Source organism: Hyposmocoma kahamanoa, unplaced genomic scaffold (assembly GCF_003589595.1).
Source record: "Hyposmocoma kahamanoa isolate Upper Pololo Valley unplaced genomic scaffold, ASM358959v1 97859, whole genome shotgun sequence".
Lineage (NCBI taxonomy): Eukaryota > Metazoa > Arthropoda > Insecta > Lepidoptera > Cosmopterigidae > Hyposmocoma > Hyposmocoma kahamanoa.
The window spans coordinates 139,210-165,997 of record NW_020655445.1 but is presented as its reverse complement, the minus strand read 5'-3'; the positions used below and the strand labels follow the sequence as shown (position 1 = coordinate 165,997).

The 26,788-nt window shown below is 36.3% G+C and overlaps 2 protein-coding genes across 2 annotated transcripts in view; one reads left to right on the top strand and one right to left on the bottom strand.

The window, feature by feature from the left end:
* Nucleotides 1–2,332: 2,332 nt before the first annotated feature.
* On the top strand, nucleotides 2,333–4,903 carry LOC113238722. The gene is made up of 2 exons (XM_026475561.1): nucleotides 2,333–3,971; nucleotides 4,699–4,903. The coding sequence occupies exon 1, from the start codon at nucleotides 2,585–2,587 to the stop codon at nucleotides 3,962–3,964; it is 1,380 nt and encodes a 459-aa protein (XP_026331346.1). The 5' UTR covers nucleotides 2,333–2,584; the 3' UTR covers nucleotides 3,965–3,971; nucleotides 4,699–4,903.
* A 10,974-nt stretch (nucleotides 4,904–15,877) lies between these two features.
* Nucleotides 15,878–26,788, bottom strand: part of LOC113238723 (cell division control protein 2 homolog B-like) — a 13,720-nt gene continuing 2,809 nt past the window's right edge. Inside the window, exons 3-5 of the mRNA XM_026475562.1 lie at nucleotides 25,660–25,820; nucleotides 16,686–16,821; nucleotides 15,878–16,111 (exon numbers count right to left, since the gene is read on the bottom strand). Of these exons, the coding sequence (XP_026331347.1) occupies nucleotides 16,025–16,111; nucleotides 16,686–16,821; nucleotides 25,660–25,820 (384 nt within the window). The 3' untranslated portion in view covers nucleotides 15,878–16,024. The remainder of the gene's footprint in view (nucleotides 16,112–16,685; nucleotides 16,822–25,659; nucleotides 25,821–26,788) is intronic.

Below are 26,788 nucleotides of genomic sequence, written 5' to 3'. Positions count from 1 at the left end.
TAAATTAAATTACATTACAAATACTATAAGAAAAAATAATAATAAACGTGTCATTTCCCTAATCACCAAATTTATTATTGTCGTCAAAAATTTCATAACCTCGAAAGTAATTTTGAGAGGAAAATGTTTTTTCTTTTAAACCTAACTTAACCTAACCTAACCAAACGTAATCGTGTCTTTACAATAAACATTCAACATATCCTGAAAGAACAACTGTTTCGTTATAATTCGTTACGTTTTGGGTGTAATGAAAACTCGAACAACCGTTATTTCGGACAAAACAATTTTCGAGTTTGTGATAGGTTACCCTATAAGAGCACTGCAACTTACTTTACTAAGTACTTAATCAATTATCATTATCAATGTATATATTTATGAATTTCTGAAGTCAAATAATGATTTATCCCATAGGTAAAATGTTTACAATTGAAAACGTCATTTTTTAATACTGATCTCGTTCACTACGCTGACTTCCCTGAGAAGACCGAGCAAGAAGCCCTAGGGATTGTTCTTATCAAAGAGAATACACTTTGAATCGCATTTGTGTGAAATTTAGACTCATGTCGTCTTGCCATATATCTTTTTTTGTCACGTAGTCTTCAATTTTGTAATAAGATTTTTCTATTAAAATACTTTTAATATAAGTTTTAAACTTAGGAAATCGTAAACTTAATATATGCTCCGGAATCTTATTGTAAAAACGTATAGTTCCCCATAACAGAATCATTTACCGTAGTTAAACAAAATAATGTAAAAAAGGACTTAGTTTTAAGATTTAATATTATGAATATCTTCTTTCTTAATGAGATTGTTAGTATTTTTACAGGCATACAAAAAAATTGAGTAAATGTACTGTGATGCCACAGTCATGATACCAGCCTCCTTAAACATTTCTTTGAGACAAACCCGAATACCTAAACAGTACACAGAAAATATAATAAACAAAAAACTCCTGTAAATCAGCGTCGATTAGAAGAAAAATAGTTCGATCTTTTAAATAATAAACATAATTATGTTTCTTTTTATATTTTTTATTACAAGAGGTATTTTTTTATTGCCACAACGTATTTATCAATTACCAAGACAAAGATTTTTTAAGCAACATAAAATATTCAAAATGCATATGTTAGCCAATATGGGTAACTTATGTAAGCCACACTAAAGTGACTATTTAGCAGCGGAGATTTTGGTAGTATTTTTCAAGTTATAAGTTGTGTTTTTACGTAGTAAGTAACATCCAAAAGTAATTTTTAACCAGAACATGGGCCTGTTTGTTCATACTCTACATGGGTTGAAATGATGTCACTGTAGCATATTGTCGAATCTTCTTCTTTTTACTCTTCATGCAAAAGTAATAGCGCTAAGCAAATTCTTCCGTGCTTGCACATTGCTATCTCATGCCGCAGCCACCACAAAGCGATTAGATTAAACAGGCGTCTCGCAATGCCAATGATATTAAAATACAGCGTTATTGTCAATATATTTCTATTTTATCTAAAAAAATTAATAGACTGTCTAGGAAACCCAAGGGCCGGCAGCTACCTTGCCCAACGCATTAGTATAGGCATTCAAAGGGGGAACGCTGCCAGCATCTTTAGCACCTTGCCGCGGAGACCCAATTTTATTCATATGATGAAATCCTAGTTTTATTTTCTTTCTAGTAATTAAGATTTTATTGTACCTTACCTGTTCGTTTCTTGATTAAATTAATAAATACACTGTATATTTCTTAATAATAACAATAATTAATAATGATATAAGAGTCCTTTCTTTTATTTAGTTCACATGATAATTAGTGCACTTTCTAAATACATACGACAGCATTTTTCTTGAAATTTAAATAAAACATCGCAATTTAGCAAATATCACGTTCGTCTCTTTGCTCGACGCTGATTCATTGCAAGAAGTCCTAAATAGGACATTTTCGACTCTTTCTTATACGGACGCTACTATTGCATTTGCCTTTTTTTTTAAATATAATATTATAGAATAATAATTTTACGCAGCAGCTATTTGCTCGCCTGACTCTCACGTCGATATACAATCGCTGGCTTAAAATTGCCACTTTTTAAGAATAACTGTAAAGTAAAAAACTGTAAGCACAACGAGAGGTAAGCGAGCCAACAATAAGGCTGCATCTGGAGGGTAAACGGACTGGTTTGGGGTCCAGGACTTGACTCACACTATAATCAAAACTAAGCAGACAATGTGGGACTGTTCTTAAAATATTTTTACCTGCTACCTTACAATGACGAAACGTGTACCATTTTCATGTCGTAGCAATACCGTTACAATCATTCAGAATACGCCTTCAAACTTGTTCAACCAATCACAAACAACTTCAGTCTAAGCGCAACTGGCATGCGCAGTGAACGTGTCGGTTGACATTCCATATTCAAATACTCTTTTGTTTTCAAAGCGAACACCGTTAAAGACCGAATATTGTTTTTAAAATATGAACTGATGTAACATGAAACTGGTGTAAGTGCAAATACGTAATTTTATGTTTATACTGATGGTCCAACGTGAAATTTCAAGGACAATGATTTGATTTGTGTGTAACCTGTGTAGTAAATATCGCAAAATGGAGGATGTTTATACTATTAAAGTGAAAACAAAACCTGATACAAGGAATTTATATCCTTCGGAGAGAAGATATTCCGCGTCAACAGTGTCTGGATTGGCGTGGGTTCACATAGCTCTAGCGGCGACGTCATTTCTTCTAGCCTGTTTGGCGTTAGTCAATCCTAACTCAGATATAAAGCGAATAAATTTAGATGACACAGAAAATACATTAATAAACAGAAGTGACGTCATTTTTGACTTAAACATTGAAGAATTTGACAGAAACTTAACAGGTTTATTCAACGAAGTAGATACAAACAACACGGACGAACATGTTGCAAGTAAAGAAAAGAGAGACAGCAATTATATACTAGTTTTAGCACCGAGTTTGCTTACTATCTTCGCTTTAGCGGCGGGTATAGCTTCAATAATGGCTTCGGTTCGATGGTATATCGATAGAAACATAACTTGGTTGTTTATAATGTCAATATTTTCGACGATATTCTCGTTAATTTCCTGCGTTATGATTTTTGTCTGGTTTTTTACGAACGAGGTGGACATTTCTGAGAGTTATAAGGAGAAAATACCATCGAACGATTACTTTGTAGTGAAACATAGTGATGTGATCGAAAGAAATGATTCACATATGATAATTAAAACTACGCCTTTTGAAAGTGGTGATAATTCACACTTATTTACTAAGAGAGTGTTAAGTATAAACATATTTATAGCCTCCTTCTTGGAATTTTTATGGTCCATTTTGAGTGTAAAAATAGCATACAAGGGCATGAGAAATAATTACAAAGAGGATGATAACGAGAGGCGCGGTAACTGCATTAGTGTCGTAACAACAATAAAAGGGAATAACACAAAGAAATTACCAAGAAATGGCAAATTATTACCGCCAAAACCGGACTTGATACAGCACTACCCGAGTACGAAGATAAAGAGGATATTTTTAGCGCAAAGCGATAATGGTTTTTATCTTAAAAATCAAAGCAACAAGGCTAGAAATACAGAAACTAGCTCAGAATTATATAAAGAGAGGATGATGAATTTTCTAAATAGATGCGCGTCGTTGGAAGGCATGTCGAACCCAGAAATGCAGACGCCCAGTGTGCAATCGGAAAATGTATTAAACCCGATCCCAGAGGTAGTGACAGCGGAAATAAATATCCCAGAGAAAATTGAAGAAAGTCGTGAAAACAGCAGAGTTACGCCCGTAAGCTGGGGCGATACACCAGAACATACAATTTACAATCAAAACACAATAAATTTTGAGAAAATATTCAACTTTCACAATATCAACAATCCCCAAGAGATCGAAAAAGAAGTGGAAAATAATGACAATAAAAAAGTAGAAGCAGAGGTTACTGAAAATGACGAAGAGAGGTCATAGGTTATTAGGTATATTTATTGTAATTTAGGCTTAAGATCTGTACTAAATGAATTGCATATCGCACCCCTCATGGAATAATGGCATAAGTGGAGTTATGACAAAGTTAAAATCAAATAATCATTTATTCCATAGGTAAAATTTTTACACTTAACAACGTCATTTTTTAAGCTACTGCTCGTTCACTACGATGACCTCCCTGAGAAGAACAAGCAAGAAACTCTAGGGATTGCTCTTTTGAAATAGACTTAAATGCTTTAGAATACAATTTGAATCATATTTGTGTGGAAATTATACTCACGTTGTCTATCCATACATCTTTATCTAACACGTAGTCTACAATTTTGTAATATGACTTTTCAATTAAAACACCCCATAAAATAATAGTTTACCTTAATTAAACGAAAACGTTGGACTTAGTTCATGTCCATGAGGTTGGACTTAGTTCTAAGGTTGCTATTATGGATATCTTCTTTCTTAACGAAATTATGTATATTTTTACGGGCATACAAAATATTTGAGTAAATGTACTGTTTCACTATCAAACATGTTTATTGCTCCATTGGATGCAGAAACATATAACCCACACCCTCTCCAATTCTCGTAATTCTATCTACAAAATTAGCCGATAGAATTACAAGAATTGGAGAGGATGTGGGTTATATTTTTCTGTATCTAACGGTACAATAAACGTTTTTGACGTAACTTCCCTTACGCCATTCTTCCATGACGGGTGCGATATATTTGGAAATCACAAGTCAAAAACGTTGAATAGTTTTTAAGCTTCTTCGATAAACGTTATCAACTAATTTTAACTTAATTTATGCGTGTAAACACTCACCTTCAGTTGTAGTATATGTGAAATAGTCCTAGTGAATATAGCGGTTTTCTTGTAAAATTTCGAGGTCTTTTCTGTTTTTTTTATCGTAAAAATTTTTATGAATCGTGTTTTCACACCGTTTGGTAATAATCAGTGTGTATTTAAAATTTTACTACATATTTTTTCCAAAGTTTCAACGTTCTCACTGTTATGCAGAATCAAGCAAAGCCATTTGAGGTGTCGATTCTTTACTAATATTGATTTAAAATGAAAAAAGATAGAACGATTAACGGTGAATGGTCTCTTTCGAAAGCCGCGTATAGTACTTTTCACGCAGTTATGACAAAAATGTGAGGCCAGACACAGTATGATATTTAAAAAAAATATAGCAGTATACACAAGTTACAAGTGTCTACATTTTTCGTATTCCAACAAATTCCACCGTTGAAATTATTTAGCTAATAATTTATTGAACACATTTTTTCTGTAAATCATTCAAAATACGATTAAGTCATTCTTGTTATCGATGTGCTAATGTTTTTTTCTTTAAGTTACGTCATAATTCTAACACGACAAGTTTTAAACAATGAAAATTCAATTTTTTTCAGTAGTTCACATTAAGAAAACTAGATGGCGCGTAACGGTCTTAGAAATAAATTGTCAAATGGCAAAAAGCATGTTTTTGTTTTCACTTTGAAGTACGATAATATTATTTTAAAATACTTCCCTTGTTTGTTATATGTTTTAATATTTTACTAAAGTAAACCATTTATTGGAAAAAGAACATTATTTTGTATTCTGCCGGCTGATTGGTAATAAACCCTTTTTTAAGTGATAGCCTTAGAATAATAACGCATAGAATGACAGTTTCATATCAAACGAACTGTCACAAGTGAGGCAAAAATCAAATTCATGTAGGCTAGTTTTAATAGTAGGTTCATTTTCGGTTTTAGTGAATATTTATATAAAAATACAAGTTGAAACGCGTTACTTCCTTGTGGAATGTGATGTTAGTATCTATTTTATGTTTGTCTGACGTATTTTTACACTCATTTACCGCACATTTCGTCATTTTTAGCTAAATTTCTTGACCTGTTCGCGGTGCAAGTTGACCTTGAGCACTGAAGGCCCGCCCGCTCGTGTAGGCCCATTGGGCGCGCTTCAATTTGCCTCACTTAGCGTGTGCGGACTAGGTTTCTATGCGTTATTATTCTAAGGATATAGCTATATAAATGCCCTTTCGCAATAACAGATGATCAATGGAAAGTTATTGTTTTCAATTTTAGAGTTATTGTTTTTAACGACTTCAATAAAATAAAAATCTTGAATTATAATTTAAAAAAACCCGACACAAGACAGTGCACTTGTCGAGACCAGTTTTATAAACGTACCTATTTCTGCCGCCAGTTAGTATTGTGAGCATATTACTGCGTTTCGTTTTTAAAGGGCCTTAACCTTCCTGGTGAAATTACAGGCACATAGGACATGTCAACTTATGTCTCAGGGTGAAGGGCGCAGTGACAGTCCCTCTCACATCTTCGCAATTTGAAGCTCTGAGTGGCACTGTAACTGTTATGGACAGGGGTGTAGCGTACCACCAGTTCCATCACATATTATCATAAATAAAAAAGTTTCAGAAAAGCAAGAAAAAAACTACTGGGTCGTAATAAAAAAAGGGCAGAAATATTAAAAAGTTTATTTTAAAATAATAATAATAAATATTGTAAATAGGGGAAAAAATGAGAAGGTCAAGAATCTTTTAATCCATTTACTGTATTATATTGTCGTGTGCACGATGCAGGACAAAAAAATTTTATGTTTTACCTATCTATCTATATTGCAATATGAAAAGTATCAAGATGGTTAATTACAACATCAACGCAGTTTTCCACTTTCTCAACTAGTGATGTCACCATTCTTTCACGCTTTATTTAATATTCAGTTTTTCACCGCGCGGTCTACTTTCGTAAGATTTCAATTTTTATGTTTGAATATCGTTCGATGTCGGTATTCGCTTTTAATTTGATAATATTATAATAAAAAAGTGTAGTAAGAGAAAAACATTTGAGCACAGAATCGAAACTTTTAATCAAAGGGACAACACACCATAAAAAAAATAAAAAAAAACACACAAAGCATGAAAAATACTGCCTCCATGATTAAATGGTTACCATGCTGGACTGCCACACATAGACCCCAGGATCGATACCCGGGCCGGGAGAAATTTATGTATAGCCTATATTTATTTCTCTCGTGAGTTTGGTTGTAATTTGTCTATGTGTCCATGGCAACCGCGATACAAAAAAAATTAAAATACATGGTACTTATTTAATAAATAAAATAAATAAAAATCTTTTATTTTCAGACACCATAGGTCCATAGTTTGTAAGGAAGCAACCTTATACTATATTAGTAACAATTGAATGTATGGTGAATTTACGGTGTATTGTATATAAAGTGGACATTAAAATTTTCAAAATCGTGATGTAAAAATATTCAAAATACATAATATAAAATTCACTGATATAATAATAACAATTTAGTCAAAAGTAAAAATTTAAAATAATAATAATTAACATGAACAAATTAAAATTTTAAAAATTACCTGTCATAGGGAAATCCATTGCATTACTATTACTACTTACTTAGTCACTATTTTTGTGTGCAAGATCTGTCTACACAATGTGCTATGATCGGGGAATCATGTCGCCCTGATATTACCCTTAGGATGGGATTGGAACTACCCCGTAGACTGCAGAGCGGCGAGGCCGTTTTCTTTCGCAAGATGGCATTAAAATCATCTATATTAGCCTGCGCAAACATGCCTGACGCGCTTCAGAAGCGGGGCAGCCCCAGCAACACCCTAAAGGCATTGTTGTACTGTCCGCAGCGCGCCGAGAGTCCGCTGCTTTTGATTGATCCACAGGGCGCACGTGCTTTTTTTTTTTAACTGCCTCTGACCGAACGGTTATCATGCCGGACTGCCACGCAGAGGTCCCAGGTTCGATTCCTGGGCCGGGAGAAATAGTTGTATGGCCTACAATTATTTCTCTCGTGAGTTTGGGTGTAGGTAATTTGTGGTTGTCTATGTGCGTGTCCATGGCACCCGCGACACAGGGTTTCCCTAGTGCGGGGCTATGTTGAGTGTGTGCGTTATTTATTTATTATTTTAAATGGGACAGTATGGGGAAATCCGAAACCATGGAAGATACAAGAACACTGACTTAGGAACCATTAAGTCTTTTTTTGTCAAAACAATTTAGGCCTTGTCAATTTTTTGGTAAACCGTGTGTTGTCCATAAAAACGAATAAAATTGATCTAAATTTTTTTGTGCTGCTTGACTCGTTTTATGTATGGATCATTTCATTGTATGGGACGAAAAAATCGGGACAACAGAAGTTGGCCGAATTGTTCCAAAATGTAGCACCAATTCTATATAAGTATAATTGTTATAAAAGCTTGAATGTGTATGTGTATTAATCAAAGCGTCCACACGGAGCAATTGCAGCTGTCTACAAACATACATATGTTTTGCTCTATCCATATTATCAATCCTAGGAAATAGGTTATCTTTAACATCCACGTTGCTGATCGAGTATCCTAAGAGTACATGTTTAGTACGGTCTACTAGTTTGGCATGAAAGTACATGAAGTAGTACCTGACAGTAGGCACTAAACAAACTGTGAAAACAAACAAACGGTGCTGGTGAAACAGGCACATGGGACTTGTCAACTTATGTATCAGGGTGATCTTTGCAATTGAAACCTCTGAGTGGCACTGCAACAACAACAGGCGTGTAGCTTGCCATCAGGCGCACGACATTCGTTCCATCACATGATATTATTAAAAAAAAACCATCAACCCATTGAACTTCCCATTTCTATGAGCCCTGTACCATGAGTACCAGAGAAACGGACTTCACTATCTAGAACACACAGAATCGACTAAGTTTATTTCCCAAATTGATCTTGCCGGGAAAACGAACCCAGGGTTTCTTTATCCAGCGCCCATAGCAAACCGATGGGCCAAGTCAGTTGTCAGATGACAAACAAATATTTTGTTTCTATTCTTTATTTGTGTATAAGACGTATGGATTACGAATTTTTTTAAATAATTGAAGACTCCGGGGTTATAATGATCTAAGTCATTTGAGGAGAATTTTAGGTAAGTAAAAAAGAGTTATTTATTTTGAGAACTGCTATCCAAAATGAAGTCAATACTGACATAAATGTTATTAATACGTTATGTAATCCATTCAAAGTAAAAAAAACATTTATAAATCATTTTTACCATTTAGTCGCAAGGTTTTTTATGACTAAAAGCTTAGAATAATAACGCATAGAATGATAGTTTCATATCAAACGAACTGTCACAAGTGAGGCAAAAATCAAATTCATGTAGGCTAGTTTTAGTAGTAGGTTAATTTTCGGTTTTAGTGAATATTTATATAAAAATACAAGTTGAAACGCGTTACTTCTTTGTGGAATGTGATGTTAGTATCTATTTTATGTTTGTCTGACGTATTTTTACACTCATTTACCGCGCATTTCGTCTTTTTTAGCTAAAATTCTTGAGCTATTCGCGGTGCAAGTTGACCTTGAGCTGAAGGCCCGCCCGCTCGTGTAGGCCCTTTTGGCGCGCTTCAATTTGCCTGACTTAGCGTGTGCGGACTAGGTTTCTATGCGTTATTATTCTAAGACTAAAAGTAAAACCTAAATATTCAGAACTTTGAAACTTTTTTTGATTCAGGCTAAATACACTCGGCGTTTACTGAAATGGTTGGCTGTTAACTCAAAACGTATTTTATGTGACTCAGATCATTCTTTCCCAGGTCTCTTCATTTATATTTTTATTTTAACAGAGTCTGTGTTATTACATTTAATTGCAAAGTTTTATTGAAATCAATAGACGGAAAGAAATATTTCGCCAACTATACCCCCTTTTTTACAAAAAAAGAATCATCAAAATTGGTTCACAATGTATCGGAGTAACTGCTTAACTAACACACAACTTTGAACTTTGAAGTCGGTGAAAATTTATCACTAGGAATAACAAATTATTTAGTAAAATAAGACGGCGTACGATCTCAGGAACATTTTAACGTAGGTACGTAACGTATACGGTATGAGGACCACGGAGTACGTATTGTCTGACATTCTAAATAAGATACCTTTGCAGCTCCATGTAGATATGTTAATTAATGTTAGGAAATGCAAAAAAATATTACTTTGGTTTGTAAAATTGTAACAAAAGCGATTTATTCTCCCTTCGCATAAACCCTTTAAAGGGTTTTTGAAAGGAGTCTTATTGATAAGTATAGATTAAGTAATAATACACCTCTTCTCTTTGTCCACTCGTATTTGCCATTTCAACTCGCCCGATTCTTTTAAGCGCCATCTAGTGTACATAAGGCAAACTAATGAAGAAGCACTAATTTTGAACTCTGACACAGCACAGCGGCGCTAGTATAAAAGTTTTCATGTTGTCAGTGGAACAAATTAGTTCCTCAGAATTCCGCAACATGTTTGCATAGGAGGGAGTTGGGCTCAACTATCGAGTATATAACCAGAAATACAGATGAAATAATCCAACTCTCAAGGGCCACCCATCCCTGGCAACTTATCAGTCAAAATCCGGTACTGATATCGCTTTTAAATATCAACTCTCGTTGGCGCTGAAATCACAAATTAGAAAGTTAAAATAGTACAGCGCCGACAACTGACCTGTGTTTACGTCACCGTATATTCCAAAAATATTCTGTATTTATTGTAATAAAGATAATATCTCTAACTATAGGGGGCTGTTCCATTCGGTGGTGTGGACAAAACAGCAAAACATCTAATTACAAAACAAACGGAATCACTATTCATCGATAATTAAATATAGGTAATTTTCGCCCATTATAGCAAAGGTCAAGTTAAACTGGTCGATTTGAAGTGAAACAATTGACGACACCCGTTAAATTCCGAATTCGGGCTGGCCAATCGGAGCGCAGTTGTCACCGTAATGATATGGCAGAATAGTTTTCAAACAAATTGAAAAAGCAAACCAACTACATAGCGCCCATTGCACAGATTTTATTGATAGTGCCGGCTATTATTTTGTTTAGGATTAGCGCCATCTATCCATATTAGGAAGCGTTAACTTACAGTTTGTAACAATGCAATCTATTGACACGCACATTTGTGCAATAAAATAATTTTAGTTCGTTATCAATATCTGATTATTACAAAAAACTGACCTCTTTATATTTCATTATTAAAGAGGAAATAATTGTTATCCATCGTGATTTACACAATATAAACTACTTCTAGGATATTGATCAGTGCCACCTAGACACAAGGCGGAATTTTGACCTTTTTCAGAGTTACGATCTGTAGTGTGGAGATTTCAGCAAATCGGGAATTCCAGCAGCTACCCTATCGTATCTTAGTTTATACGTTACACAATTTGTACAAATTTCATTATATGTACAAATAGATTAACTTCCAATGCATTCCGGCAATATGAAAACGGAGCCTAAAAAGCATTGACTTAAAATTATATGGACGTCGGGTCCGTGCTAAAAAGTGTCCGAACTTATAGGGCGTTAAAATCGTATACAGAGCGTCATTCACGCTTTAGTCTTCGTTTGTTCGACTGACAGCGAAGCAAGCAAAATTAGACAGTACTGCTATGACATTACAATTTAAATTCAACGTTTTAGCTTTTTCACATTCCTTTACATGTCACTACGTTTAAATAGGTTGACTTGGGACATTTTTTTCGTGGTTTTTGTATTAGACCCGTCGTCCACTTATTTGTAAGTCAATGCTAAAAAGGGAATATTTATATGAGAATGGCATTGGGGTCTATTCCAAGATAGTTGTAAATAAAAATACAATTCACCTACAGAAACAGTTTAATTTGGTTACGATGCATTGACAGGAACATTTTGTACAAAAAAAAATCGAGACAAAAATTTCAATTATAAAACTATAATTAACGTGATATTTACAAAATTATCAAATATAATTAATTAATCAAAACATTATAAAAAAAAAGGCTTAATACAATACAGATCAACATTTAAAAAAAAAAGATATACTTAATTGGACGTACTTAAACAAATGCACATCCAGTTAATTTAGAGATATAGCAGTTTGAAGTTTAAAAGGTTTACACAATCTTGTCTTAATTTCAAAAGTTATAATGTCATGTAACTTCAGAGATATTTATTTATGTTTATATGTTGGATTTTTTTTGTTGATCCAAGAGGTTAGACTTTAGCAACCGTTTGGTAGATATAACTCATTTTTTGGTAATTTTGTGGATTGGTTCCTTTTTGCTAACTACGTCCAATTATGAAATATAATGATGAAACAATGTGCTTAATACAAAAATGTACTCATTATAAATCTACATACTAACTACTAAACTAAATCTTACCTAATCGGTGTTCTATATAGTAAAGGTCAACACACATTCATTCGAAGTTCTACAGCATGCTCGGATCTCGGTAACTTGTTACGTCACTGGGGTCAAAACACAAAACTGCGATACGACGTTGCATCGCGCAGGATGCATGCTCGAATTGCTCTTCATCGCGCATTCCTGCGATGTTAATCTTCTTTTTGTTTTTTTTTCTATACATTCTTATCAATAACAGCAGTGCAACTCTTTTTACGATACATCCAATAATATTAACCTTAGAACTAAATCCAAACTCATGGTACCACGATTTCGTTTAACCAAGGTAAACAACTCTTTTATGGGGAACTGTATACGTTTTTACAATAAGATTCCGGAGCATATATTAAGTTTATCATTTCCTAAGTTTAAAAACTACATTAAAAATATTTTGATCGAAAAATTATATTACAAAATTGAAGACTACGTGTTAGATAAAGATGTATGGAAAGACGACACGGCTCCAGAATCTACACAAATTTGATTCAAAGTGTACTCCATAGCATTTAAGTTTATTTGAAAAGAGCAATCCCTAGAGTTTCTTGCTCGTTCTTCTCAGGGAGGTCAGCGTAGTGAACGAGCAGTAGCTTAAATGTGACGATTTCAAGTGTAAATTTATTTTACCTATGGAATAAATAATCTTTGACTTTGACTTTGACCATGTCGGTACCTAGTTTGAAAAACACGTTCAGTACGGTTGGTGATTTTTGAAGGAATGGTTACCCGAAACGTGGTGGAGCCTTGCTACACGAAATTGCATCGCAGCAATTCGCGTTGCAGTTTTCTACTTTGCGAATTCGCATCGCATTATTGTGTTTCGACCCTTTATCAGTCGGTCGGTGGGTTATATTTTTAAAATAAAAATGTATTTATTTCTCCACAAAACTCAAGGAACACAATTATTAAAAAAACATTGCTGGTTTTCAGTCTTCACCTGTAGCTAGCGAGCTGTTCGCTTGTTGCACCATGCGGAGTGTACACCATAATAACCTACCTTAAGTAATAACTAGTAACATATTAAAATTTGAAATTAGTAATAGGATCGATTGGCACTAAATAAGTAATGGGATCGATTTTGGATCTTTTTACATTCCGTGGTACGGAGGACTTTTTTTAGACACCGAAAATTAAAGACTCAGCATTGCTGATCTGTCTTCACCTGCAGCTAGCTAGCTGGTCGCTTGCTGCACCAAGCTAATATGCGGAGTGTACACCAAGTAATAACCTACCTTAAGTAATAACTAGTAATAAGTTAAAATTTAATAGCTTCTTAATTTTCGTTACATTTAATTTTCATCACAAGTTGCTCGTAAGCAGTAGTGGTAAACTGTAAACGTAAACCAGGTGGTATTTTTATCATACGGCCCTAGGGCGGTAATGGGGTTTTTTGTTTTATTTATACGCTGCTGGCTTGGCCGTCAACGGCCGTTTCGCCATATAGGCGCCTAACAACTTTGTGCACAAATTCGAACTGCATGATACAGAGTAATGCGTGTTGACCCTAACGACATTTAGTGGTAGTTTTTTTCATTAACAGGGTTATATTAACCCGAGTTACTCGGTAAAATCACTCGTAAGCGTAACTTCGATTAACAGTGTGTTATTTCTAATAACCTTAATCATCTAATAACCCCAAACCTCTAAAGTCAGTATTCTTGAACCTTTTTTTCTACGAATTTCATAAATTCACATTTTTTTTTACAAACCTGCATCTTTTGTTTGATTTGTATAAGAAGAAAAATTTGATGAATTCCCAAAAGCCGTAGAATAAAAGTTTGTTCGAATAGTAATAACAATATATATATTTTTTTAAAGCTATCCAGAATTTGATTGGGCTATGTCGGGGTCTACCTCTCCCCATGTTCTTATAGAGCGTCGTCAATTTAACCTCCTAATGCCCAGTGCATATCAAAGAGTTCATAAATATTATTATGAAAATACATCGAGTATGTAACCAGAAATGGAGACGAAATAAGGGCCATATATTCCTGGTAACAAATTAGTGATACATCACTTATAAATATCAACTCTCGTTTGCACTGAAATATAGACAGCGCCAACAACTGACCTGTGTGTACGTCTCCGTATATTCCAAAAATATTCTGTATTTATTGTAATAAAGATAAAATCTCTAACAATGCCGTGCTGTTCAATTCGGTGGTGTGGGAAAAACAGCAAAACATGACAAAACAAACGGAATCACATTTCATGAGTAATTAAATATTAAATATGTAATTTTGCAATTTTCAATTGTTTCGAACTCGGGCTAGCCAATCGGAGCGCAGTTGTCACCGTAATGATTTGGCAGAATAGTTTTCAAGCAAATTAAATGACATTTCGTCTATATTTCTGGTTATATACTCGATGTAAAAATATCACATTCAAAACTAGTGCTACATGACCTTATGGCATCTAGAAAAATATGTATTCCATATAAAACAGGGGCATACTCGCTTGCGCTTGAAGCGTTTAGTACATGTACATTGGGCGTTTAGCACTTTTCCCTTCGAAGTTTGTTGGGTCCTAACAGGCTTCTAACCTTCATGACCATACCATCGTAGCATTCCCTTTTCTATGTTAGCACAGATCGGCAAGCACCACGCCCGAAATTGAGGGCAGAAACTATTAACAACGAAATATTTGTAGTAATTTGAGTTTGTTTTGTTTTTTGCTTGAAAATCACATTGAAATAAATCGATTAAAATATCGTTAGATCGCATGCACTTGAATCGATCTTTATAAAAATCAGAGTCATTGTGTGGAGTTGCCTTCTAAAATAGTAATTTATGTGACTTGTTACATAATGAAAAGCATTAAAATACGAGAAAAACCATCACACCAGTGTTTTAATGCCTAATTATGGACAGTTACATACACTGCTTTGTCTACACACATGTTATAAGCTCTCTGTGATGTGTTCAAGAATTGCATGTTGCGACTGGCGAAATGGCGGCAAACAAAAACTTTTCTCACGCATGTCACACAACCGTAGTTTTTAGTTTTAATTTATAGACAAACTAGAATCGGCCGTAACTATCATATCGCTCGATATCAAGTAACGTGTGAAATTGTCAAAATTGTTTGCTATTGACATTTCATTTCGAATAAAGATCTGCAAAGAAATACAATACAAAGAAATACAAAGATCGCACACCTAGAAAAAACTCGATCTTTGTGTTAATAATCATAACAAACTAGTGGAGTAATTTCACTAAAAATAATTGAATATCAATACAATACAAATTTAATTAAATTAATAGCGACATCTCTAGCCAGGGCTGGTAGCTGTGAAGTTACTAACTGGGTGACGAAATACTTTCATAGATTTCTCATAGATGGCGCTACGGCTTAAAAATCGTTGAAAACCAAAAACAATAATCCGAAAAACAAGCACATGGAAATATTCATGAGGTCCCCTGGTTCGTTCTGTAGCTTAGTTGGTATAATGTCTGGCACGGTTTGCTAGAAGACGTCGGTTGGAAGGATTTTTTTCTAGGTGTTCTATCTTTGTATTATTAATTATAACAAACTAGTGGAGTAATTTCCCAAAAAATAATTGAATATCAATTCAATACAAATTTACTTAAACTTATTATGTTTTATAAAATATCATGGACCAAAAGTTATTGTTTATGATGTTAGTAATATAGTCCTGCGAGGTTATTTGTTTTTTTATAAATTAAAAAATCATATAAAAAATATTTACCAACAGGAATGCGTTGTTTAGAGGTTTTGGGTTATTAGAAATAATTATTTCATTTCACCCTTTATGGTTGGTTTGTACATGGAGGTCTACGTAAGTGGTTCTTCTGTGAAATAGGGATGGTCGAGGCAATCTAAGGCAGTCAGTCTTTTTGCAGGATCGAACACCAGCATGCGCTGAAAGTAAGAATTACGCCAATTAAAATTACGTTTATTTGACAATTACATGAACCCAAATGTCATCATATTATCACCCTATCGCAGTCCACTGCTGGACATAGACTTCTCTCAATGTGCGCCCGGTGCCTGTCGCAACACATCACTCCATCAAGGCCCCAAGTCTGCTAATCTTAAATCATCCCAGTTGTATGTCGAAGGAGTGAAAATGGCAGGTTTTTGTACTTTTGGTATTGTTCTAAGAGTAGTGGCTTTGACTTGTTGTGGTTAAACGAGATGAATCACAGATACGACGGAGCCTATAAAAGCAGGTGGAATGGAGGGAAACCATTTTTTCCTTCGTCGCGTCGTTGAAGAAACAAGAAGTGTCAACTTCCCAGGAACTGTTTCTTATTTATTAGGATTTTTGGCTTGAATACAAGCCCTTTGAGTGAGGTCTTCGTTTAGTTTTCGGGTTTTTAATAAAACATTTTCAACAATGTACTTGTAGAATGGCAAATAATCTTTTAAGTGGCGGGTGGGTCATGTTTTTTAGTTTCACTTAAATCACTTAGTTTACTTAAGGATACGATACCTTAATGAGATCAAGCGCATGATGATGTATCCTGGGTAACAGATCGGCCAGGTCCTGGGGCGGGTAGTCGGGGAAGCTGTCTGGCAGGACACACACGCTGGAAGGCCATTCCTGACGCGGCGGACGCCCGATCAGTCTGCAACGAGGTATAAAGACCGTTATACTGCCTCAATACCTACCTCAATCGGAATAAGTTCTGAGAAAACCGACTTTTTGCAATAATTGTATTTTCGCACCTTCAAAAATAAATCTTTTTGAATATGTTCAAACTTATTAAACGTATTTTTGACTAATAGATTTATTGACATACCTAAATTATCCATAAATTGAACCAATATTTCGTGAGATATAGCTATTTTGGTTATAAAAAAAGGTTTCAAAAATTGAGATATAAAAATACTTCTTAGTGGTTTTTTAAATGTTTTATGTTAGATAGAGCTATGTCTATTATACCATTAGATGCGAAATTATTATAGCTATTGTATGGTATAAAAACTAAAAGGGCGTATCTCAGAGATAGCTCGTTTCGGCTGAGCAGGGCAGTATAGTACTTTGTGTATTACGAGCGGCAAATAAAGAATTATGGACGGACTCTATTAAAGACACCCGTCATCCGTAGAACAAAGACCTATGTGCAAGACTACTTGTTCTCAGGACATAGTACATTTCGTTCGTTCTTCTTCGCTGTGGATGTCAAACCGACCGTTGTTTGATTTTATATTTCCGAAAGTCAAAGTCAAAGTCAAAGATTATTTATTCCATAGGTAAAATAAATTTACACTTGAAAACGTCACATTTAAGGTACTGCTCGTTCACTACGCTGACCTCCCTGAGAAGAACGAGCAAGAAACTCTAGGGATTGCTCTTTTCAAATAAACTTAAATGCTATGGAATACATTTTGAATCAAATTTGTGTGGATTCTGGAGGCATGTCGTCTTTCCATACATCTTTATCTAACACGTAGTCTTCAATTTTGTAATATGATTTTTCGATCAAAATATTTTTAATGTAGTTCTTAAACTTAGGAAATGATAAACTTAATATATGCTCCGGAATCTTATTGTAAAAACGTATACAGTTCCCCATAAAAGAGTTGTTTACCTTGGTTAAACGAAATCGTGGTACCATGAGTTTGGACTTAGCTCTAAGGTTAATATTATGGATATCTTCTTTCTTATTGAAATTATGTATATTTTTACGGGCATATAAAATATTTGAGTAAATGTACTGCGATGCTACAGTCATGATACCAGTCTCCTTAAACTTTTCTCTGAGAGATACCCGAGAGCCTAGACGGTACACAGAACGAATCGCTCGTTTTTGCAATACAAATATGGTTTGAATATCTGCCGCTTTACCCCACATGAGAATCCCGTAGGACATTATACTATGGAAGTAACTAAAGTAAACTAGTCTAGCAGTACTAACATCGGTAAGCTCACGTATTCTGCGGACTGCGTATGCAGCGGAGCTTAATCTGCTGGCCAGGGACGATATATGTGGAAACCACTGAAGTTTACTATCTAAGGTCACTCCCAAGAAGACTGCTTTATTAACAAGGTCTAACTTTTCTCCGTTTATTTCTATGCTTGGACTAGTCGATTTTAATAACGAAATGAAACAAGATATATAAATTATCAAAACACCTTTACACATGCCTTAGTTTGAATAACGAAATTGTTCTCGTAACGTACTCATTCTCTTTTCGCTATATAATGGACATCGGACTCTGTTCTTCGGATGAGCCCATTTGTTATACTCTAACCATAAGTTAAGTAAGTTAACCAAAGTTAAGTAAACTTTTGACAGCACGAATTCTAATCAATTACTGATGTCTTAATGCCGATTCGGGTTTTTATAACAATCGATTTGGTCACAGTTGAAAGGTGTGAAGGTTAACACACGCGTGCGGACTGAATTTCGCTTTTTAAGTTTAAGTTTTAAGTTTCCTTATGTTCTGTGATCCCAGAGACGAGGCGGAGCCACCTGATAGGGGGCCTCGTTCTCTATCTGTATCCCCGTCCGTTAGCTCAATGGACATCAACATCAGTGGTCAAAGGAGCAAGCCCTGCTTGCGCGGACATTGATAGCTCCGCTAAAAAGACAAGACTCCCGCCGTCTGCGTCAGTACAACATACGTATACCCTGGAGGGATACGAAAGTAACTCTGACTTCAAATACTCAAACAACGATGCTGGACACTTTCTGGTCCATGTTTCTCGCACAGAAAGTGACTCCTCTGCTACCAGAAATTCAATGCGTGCTTTAAAAATCGCCCAAACAATCTACAATAGCAAAGTCTCGGGAATTTTAGAAATAAAAAGCAATGGCCAAAGTATCAATTTACTTCCAAACACCACAGGATGCAAACAACTTTATTGAGAGTCCACTCCTTAATAATCAAAAACTTTCTGCTGTAATCCCCCGCTTCCACCTCACCGCAATGGTGTTGTTCGCCAGATCCCCTTGGAATGGTCCCTCGAGGAATTGGTTCACTCCATCAAATGCCCCCCAGAGGTTAAAGTTATAAAGGCTAGGAGGCTAAATAAAAAGCGTATAATTGAAGGACAAGCCACTTGGGAGCCATCTGCCACGGTGGTATTGAATTTTTTGGGACAGATCCTCCCGGAGAAAGTCTTTTGTTTTAATGTCTCTCCCAGTGGACCTATATGCTCTACCCATAATTCAATGTCACAAGTGCTGCCGCTTTGGACATGTTCGTGAACAATGCTGTTCTCATCCGCGTTGCTCCAGATGCGCCCAGAATCACGATGGCTCCTCCTGCACCGTTCCAGATGATGCTGTGTCTTGCCTTCTCTGTTCTGCCTCCCATAAAGCTACAGATTCAAGGTGCCCTGAGCATGGCCGTCAAAAGCTCAAAAAAATCAAAAAAGTGATGGCTGAAGACAATATTGGTTACCTAGAAGCTTCCAGACGATTCAGTTATGTCCGGAAATCATATGCTGACATTGGCATCTCCAACCCAGCACCCGCACTCTCCCCTCTCCCCGCTCCCCCCAAACAGTTAGTTCTCCTCCCTGTACCCCTGTCCGCCCACAGTCCCAGATTCCTTCCACATCTTAAGACAACTTTTACAGAAAGCCGCCGCAGACAAGAACAAACCCAAGGATGTGATAGATACTCACATAGCCTCATAACATCTACACCAAAATCCTTGCGACCTAATGGGTGTTCTCTCCTTAGCGACCCTTCAAATATTAATAACCCTTGTTCTACTAGTCCAAATGACAACCTGTCCGATATTATAAGTAATTTAATAATAAATGTACTTTCCAAATTTAATGACATCTTACCGTACAATGGCCTTGAAATTATTCAAAGTATGATCTCAAAATTATTACAATCTCTTTTATCCAACAATGACATCAATTCTACAATGGAACGCCGGTAATATAAAAAATAAAAAACACGAGCTTATTTTTCTGATAAATAAATATCAAATAAAAAAAAAACTACGGGAGTTTTTGGTATTTCCGAGACATGGTTAAAACCGGGAGCCCTCTTCAGAGTTCCTGGCCATGCGTGCCTTCGGGCTGACAGGAGTGATAGGTGGGCTGGATGCGCCCTACTAGTGAAAAGGAACATCATATATACACAACTCTCCATCCCCACGCACTCCACAGGCCTCCATGTTGTCGCTATTAGAGCGCAAGACAAATCATTTGTCTCTGTCTACATTCCCCATCTTAGCCTTGAGCTCATCACAGAACTATCCGTGATCCGTTCATCCCTCCCTTCCCCCCTAATTGTTTTAGGAGATTTCAATATACGCCACTCGCTGTGGGGATCTCACATTTGCGACTCTTTATCCTCTGCTTTTCTCGATCTTCTGGACAGCACAAATTTATGTATAGTTAATGATGCCAGCGCCCCTGACTTAACCTTAGTCTCTCCTAGTTTAGCCCCTTCTACCTCCTGGCTTGTTCTGATAAATTCCTTTGGAAGCGATCACCTACCTATATTAATTTCAGTAGAAGACTCCCCACCTAGCCTCACAACAGACCCCCTCCCTTACTTAAATACAGGCTTAGGCAGGCGGACTGGGACATTTACTCCTTGGTCCTGAACAGCAAAATTGTAAACATGCAACCAGTTCAAGTAACCCCCTTCAACCGTTTTGTCTATATATTCAGAGTTCTTCTCATGTTTGCTGTCAGCCGCAGATGAAACTATCCCTTTGAAAAACTCTGCAAATAGCAAAATTTCCTCTCGTCCCGCCGTGGTGGGATTCGGAATGTTCTTCGTCAGTCAAGGAACGAAATCGGGCAGAACTTGAATTCGCATGTGACTTATCCTTTGAGAATTATTTAACTTTCTAAAAGATTTCCGCTCACACGAGATTTGAGCAAAAACAAATTTCAGGGATGGCGTGCATTCTGCGAATCTCTGGAATCCCGCACCCACCCGTCTATAGTCTGGAAGAGAATAAAATCCTTTCGCAGATCTCAGACTGATCCTAACAATATCTCGTCTAACGACCCGACATTTTATTACAAAATTATCCCCTCTTTTGTTCCTTCAGAAGCACCTGCCGCCATAAACCCCTCCTTGTCAACTTCTGACAGTACGAATGACCCCTTCTCTTTTGAAGAACTAAGCTGTGCTTTGGACCATTTAAGGGATTCGGCGCCGGGTGCGGACGGCATTCCCTATTCGTTTATTACCAGGTCCTCTAGACCCACGAAAATTTTCTTTTTGAATATCATAAACACAATTTTTTAATCTGGCATAGTCCCTATATCATGGAAAACCCAAATTATCATTCCAGTCTTAAAACCTTGGAAAGATCCATCTAATTTAAACTCGTTTCGATCTATCGCCCTATCATCTGTTTTAGCTAAAATCATGGAACACCTAATAAAAAACCGTCTGGAATGGATGGTGGAGAGCAAGGGATTGTTATCCAGAAGCCAGTTTGGCTTCCGAAAAGGCATGGGCACTATGGACAGCCTAAGCATTTTTACATCAGATGTTCGACTAGCCCTCTCCGAGGGAAAACACGTCATAGGTGTGTTCTTAGACATAACATCCGCTTATGATAACGTGAATCTTCCACTACTCAGGCAGAAGATGCTCAATCTGAGTATTTCTGTGAAGATGATCAATGTCATCTGCAACATGTTTATCGACCGCTCAATCGCAGTCCGTGTTAACGGTTCCACAACCCCCTCCCGTATGATCTGGAATGGCTTGCCTTAAGGTTCCGTTCTTAGCCCTCTCCTTTACAGCTTGTACACGTCTGACCTCGACACTTCAGTCGATTGCTTCTGCAAAATCTTGCAATATGCAGACGATATCGCCCTGTACTCTTGTTCCAAATCTTTTTCAGATACTGAAAGATGCCTCAACTCTGCCCTTTTTTACCTAGACTCTTGGCTTTCCGATCACGGCCTCTCGCTTTCAGCTTCCAAAAGCACAGCTGTCGTTTTTTCCCGCAAGAGACGCCTTCCTGAAACTGAAATACACGTTAATGGGGAAAACATAGAACTGAGGGAAAAAGTAAAATTTTTAGGTATTATTTTGGACTCAAAATTATCTGGCATCCATCACCTCAACTATGTTTGTCAAAAAGCTGAAAAAAGCATAAATGTCCTACGTGCACTTTCTGGTGTTCGTTGGGGATCACATCCGTATAACCAAAAGCTCCTGTACAACGCAATCATCAGAAGTCATTTTGATTATGGCGGCTTCCTTCTGGAACCATGCAACAAGATAGCCTTGGCTAAGATGGACAGAATCCAGGCAAGATGCCTGAGAATAATCACAGGTGCCGTGAAATCCTCACCAACAAGCGCTCTTCAAGTCGAATGTCTGGAGCCCCATCTACATCTACGTAGACAATTCCTTGCTATTAGATTCCTTTTCAAGATCTTTCAATTTTCTTCTCACCCTTTGATTCCCGTATTGCAATCCTTATCGGAGATTATCCCTTCCTCCAATTATTGGTCACACAAGAAACCTCCCCTTCTTATCAACAGTTTTAACAAAATTTCCAATCTCCCCTTCCCTATTTCCCAAAATTATATGAACCCGTTGTTTGAAACTGATTTTAAATTTTTAACGTTCCGCCCAACAGTCTATCTTAGTTTTGGCATCACGAAAGATGCCCCTGGAGCAAACCAAGTCTTCAACGATATAGTTGAGAGATAATGGCATAACTGGACTACTGTTTTTACCGACGCTTCAAAATTACACGAACATGGCAACTTGGGAGCCGCGGTTTGGTTTCCCAAGTTTAAATCCCCCTATCTGAATTCGGTCTTTTCTGAAGAGGCTATCGCAATATTTGAAGCCATTTTATATATTGACTCCCATAAAATTAATAAATGTTTGGTTTTCTCAGACTCACTAAGCTGCCTCCAAGACATTATTTTATTATATTACCGTTTCATTTCAAAGACAATTTCTCTATCACCCTCCAAAGTAAGGAACCTCTGTACTGACGTCACTGTGCGGGAATTGAGGTAACTCTGGCCTGGATTCCCGGTCACAGTGGGATCAGTGGCAACAAAGCAGTAGACGCCTTTGCAAAGGATGCGACAAGAATTGGCGTATGCAGATATCCAAAGTGCTTTCCCAGAGACCTGCTCGCCATGACCAAACCCCAAACGCTAGCCTCTTGGTCGGACCTATGGCAGGAATCACGACAAACTGTTAGTAGACACTATGGTAACCTCCAACCAAATCTACCCACTACACCCTGGTTTTTTAAACGTCGCGATTTGCCTAAAAACATCACTTCCACCATTATACGTTTGCGCTTAGGCCATGTTTGCACCCCTGTATTTTTGCGTAAAATCAGAGTCCGAGATCACTCTCTGTGCGAGTGCGGTCTAGAAGACGGTCCCTTGAAACACATTTTTTTTCAATTGCCTTAATATTGCTGTTCCACTTTATGGCCGTTAAACCATAAGGTTTCTTACCTAGTGAAAAGAATAATGTTAATATTTATCTTTTTGTTATGAATAAACTAAAAAAAAAAAAAAAAAAAAAAAAAACTTACTTCCTCCAAAATTCCCCCGCCCCATTAACATAAATAACCTCTTAACTTTAGTGTTCTCCCCCATATTGTTACTCTATGTAAATTTATCCACTTAAATAACATATATTTATAAATACATGTTATATGTTTGTGTTATCTTTTGTTTTAGATTCTCAACTGAGTACCCCCGTGGACCAACTCATCAACACCGGTTATTGTCCTATTAGAGCTCAGCGTATTTTTTTTTTTTTGTTTTTTTTCTTTCAACCGTGACATTGGCAAAATCATCATTTCTCATAATGATGGAGCCATAAAAATAAAAAGTGAAGTGAAGAACAATCGATTTTATTTACTTATTTAGAAGTTTTAATCGTGAATATTTGCGGTTTCAAAAAAGAAGTGTTTACGCCGTAACACCGGCCCGCGGGCGCGGTATGAAGGAGGGCGCGGGGCGAGGAAGCCCCGGCGCAGGCACTGCTTCTGGCCAGAGCGGCGCGTACGGACGCGTGCGCATTTTCATATACAACCTTTACATAAGTGATATTCTATATTTTTATTAAGTCTTTATTACAAGTTTACAGTACAAATAACCCCCTTTCATTTATAATGCTGTAAAGCTTAAACATAAGATATTGTCCGATTAAAATCGTGACGTTGCGTTGGACAATTTGTGTACTCAAGAATTAATTAATGTTACTAAGGATTCAAGTGATGATTCCCGTTCATATAGAGAAGAATCCGACGATTCATTATAATAAATAATAAGAATTTATTATAATTATTTATAATTTATTTAATTTCATTATAATTTATTAGACATGTACCAAAATTTATCAGCTTGGATAATCTTCGTTACATAATCTGTTGGTTCACTAAAATTAAAAAATAAATGAGTCCAGGAAGTACTGCATTTTTGTGTCCATGGTTGTATGCAATAATTACAAAACTTCGGAGGCATGCATGTGTCAAAAGTTAAATAAATGGTTAGACAGGGTATAGTGACAAACAACACAAAAATTTGTAATTTAATTTTTTGTTTAGTTGTTCAAACATTGCTGCCGAAACTCGGCATCAATATTTGAGTTGGCGTTTATGATTGGAACACTATGAATTTATATTATTAAAGTATATTTAAATATTTTAAGCAGTGGCGGATTTGCCATAAGGCCACCCTAGGCCCGGGCCTAGGGCGGCCAACCGTGACAAAAAATTCACTGAGGATAACAAGAAGTAACTCAAAGGACCTAAATAATCTAAAGGCCCACGCACATTATGGCTGGTCGCACTGCGCCGCATCGTGTAACAATAATCTTCCTAAATCACTTTTGTCTACCAGTAGGCATATGAGTGCCGAGAATGGAGCGATTGGTACTGACTACATGGCCGGGGGCCTAGGGCGACCAAGACTGAGCCACGGAACGAACCAGCGGACCTCACGAATTTGTTTATGTGCTTTCATTGAATTGATATTCAATTGTTTTTATGTGAATTACTCCACTAGTTTGTTATAATCATTAACACACAAAAAAATACAATGAATAGCGGCATCTCTAGTCGGGGCTGGTAGCTGTAAAGGTATCTAACTGGGTGACGAAATATCATAGATTTCTCATAGATGGCGCTACGGCTAAAATGTCGTTGAAAAACCAAATACAAAGATACGACGCAAGCAAATAGAAAAATTCGTGTGGTCCGCTGGTTCGTTCCGTGGCTTAGTTGGTATAGCGTCTGGCACTGTATGCTAGAAGACGTCGGTTTGAATCCGACCGGATCGAAGGAATTTTTTCTGAGTGTTCGATCTTTGTATTAATAATTATAACAAACTAGTGGAGTCATTGCACATAAAAATAATTGAATATCAATTTAAAAAAAAAATTAAAATTGTATTAAATATATTAAATAGTATTAAATAGGGACATCTATTGAAAAACCCCAAAAACTAAAATAACGTACAATGGGGCAGCCCTTACCTGAATATGCAATGCAGCTGGTCGGAATCCGAAGAACCAGGCATGAGGGGAGACCGTGTGTGCAATTCAGCCATTACACACCCACATGACCACACATCAACAGCTGTGTTGTACGACACGCCGAGAAGCACCTCGGGTGGTCTGTACCAGAGCGTTACCACCTGGAAATGAAGGTAGAAATCACAATTGACAAAAAAAAACACTTTTTAACAGTAGTATAAAAACAGTATATTATAAAGGGCGGTAAATAAGGAATTACCAACGACAGTGTATTAGAAGCCCGAAGCCGAAGGCTGAGGGGTTTAATGACTCAAGTTTGTAATTTTTATCTACCATGTTACATACCTGTTTTTAATCAAATTTGCAAATAGACACTACGATAATTTATTTCTTGTATGAATAAATATCGCTTCACAACACAATATTTACATATTTTGCAAATGGCGGACTTTTTTTTAAAACAGATTGCCAGCTATTCTTCCATAGATAATACAACTTGAACTAAAATGTTATAAAAGGCATAGACGCATGCAGCCACAATGTATCAGATATAAAATAAATAATTTCCAAACTCTAAAACTACTGCTGAATTGAATTCACAAACAAAATAAATTTTTCACTTCACATGCTCTTAAAGTTCGTATTTATGCTGGGTGTAGGCTACATAAAATTGGATTTTATGCTCTAGTGCATAAAATTAAAAAAACCATCACATTAAATATGTCTAATTGTTGTAATTTTACATTCAGTTTTAATTAAATAATCGTTTATTTGTAATATTGCTGTTTAATTTCCTCGCAATCGAAGTGAAAAGCAGAGGGTTATAACTCGTTCATAAAACCCATTTTACCCTCGACTTAAGTATACTTTTTAGTTTTAGTTTTATGCGCTTGTTGTACAATCTACTACAGTAAAATTGCAAGTGTTCAGTTTTGTTTTTATATTTCACGTTTATGCGAAATATGCGTTTAGATTTTTCGAGCATAAAAACTTTCTGTTTAATCTTGACGTAAAAAATCCATAAACGATAATGTAATGAAAAATCCCGTGGGCATCGTTTAGAACATTACTGTCGTTGTCTGCATGTCATGACACTGTTTACGAGCAAGTATGTGAATTTACAATTGAT

Excerpts from the sequence above, each read along its gene's own strand:
- LOC113238722 (XM_026475561.1), top strand. The coding sequence starts at position 2,585 with ATGGAGGATGTTTATACTATTAAAGTGAAAACAAAACCTGATACAAGG.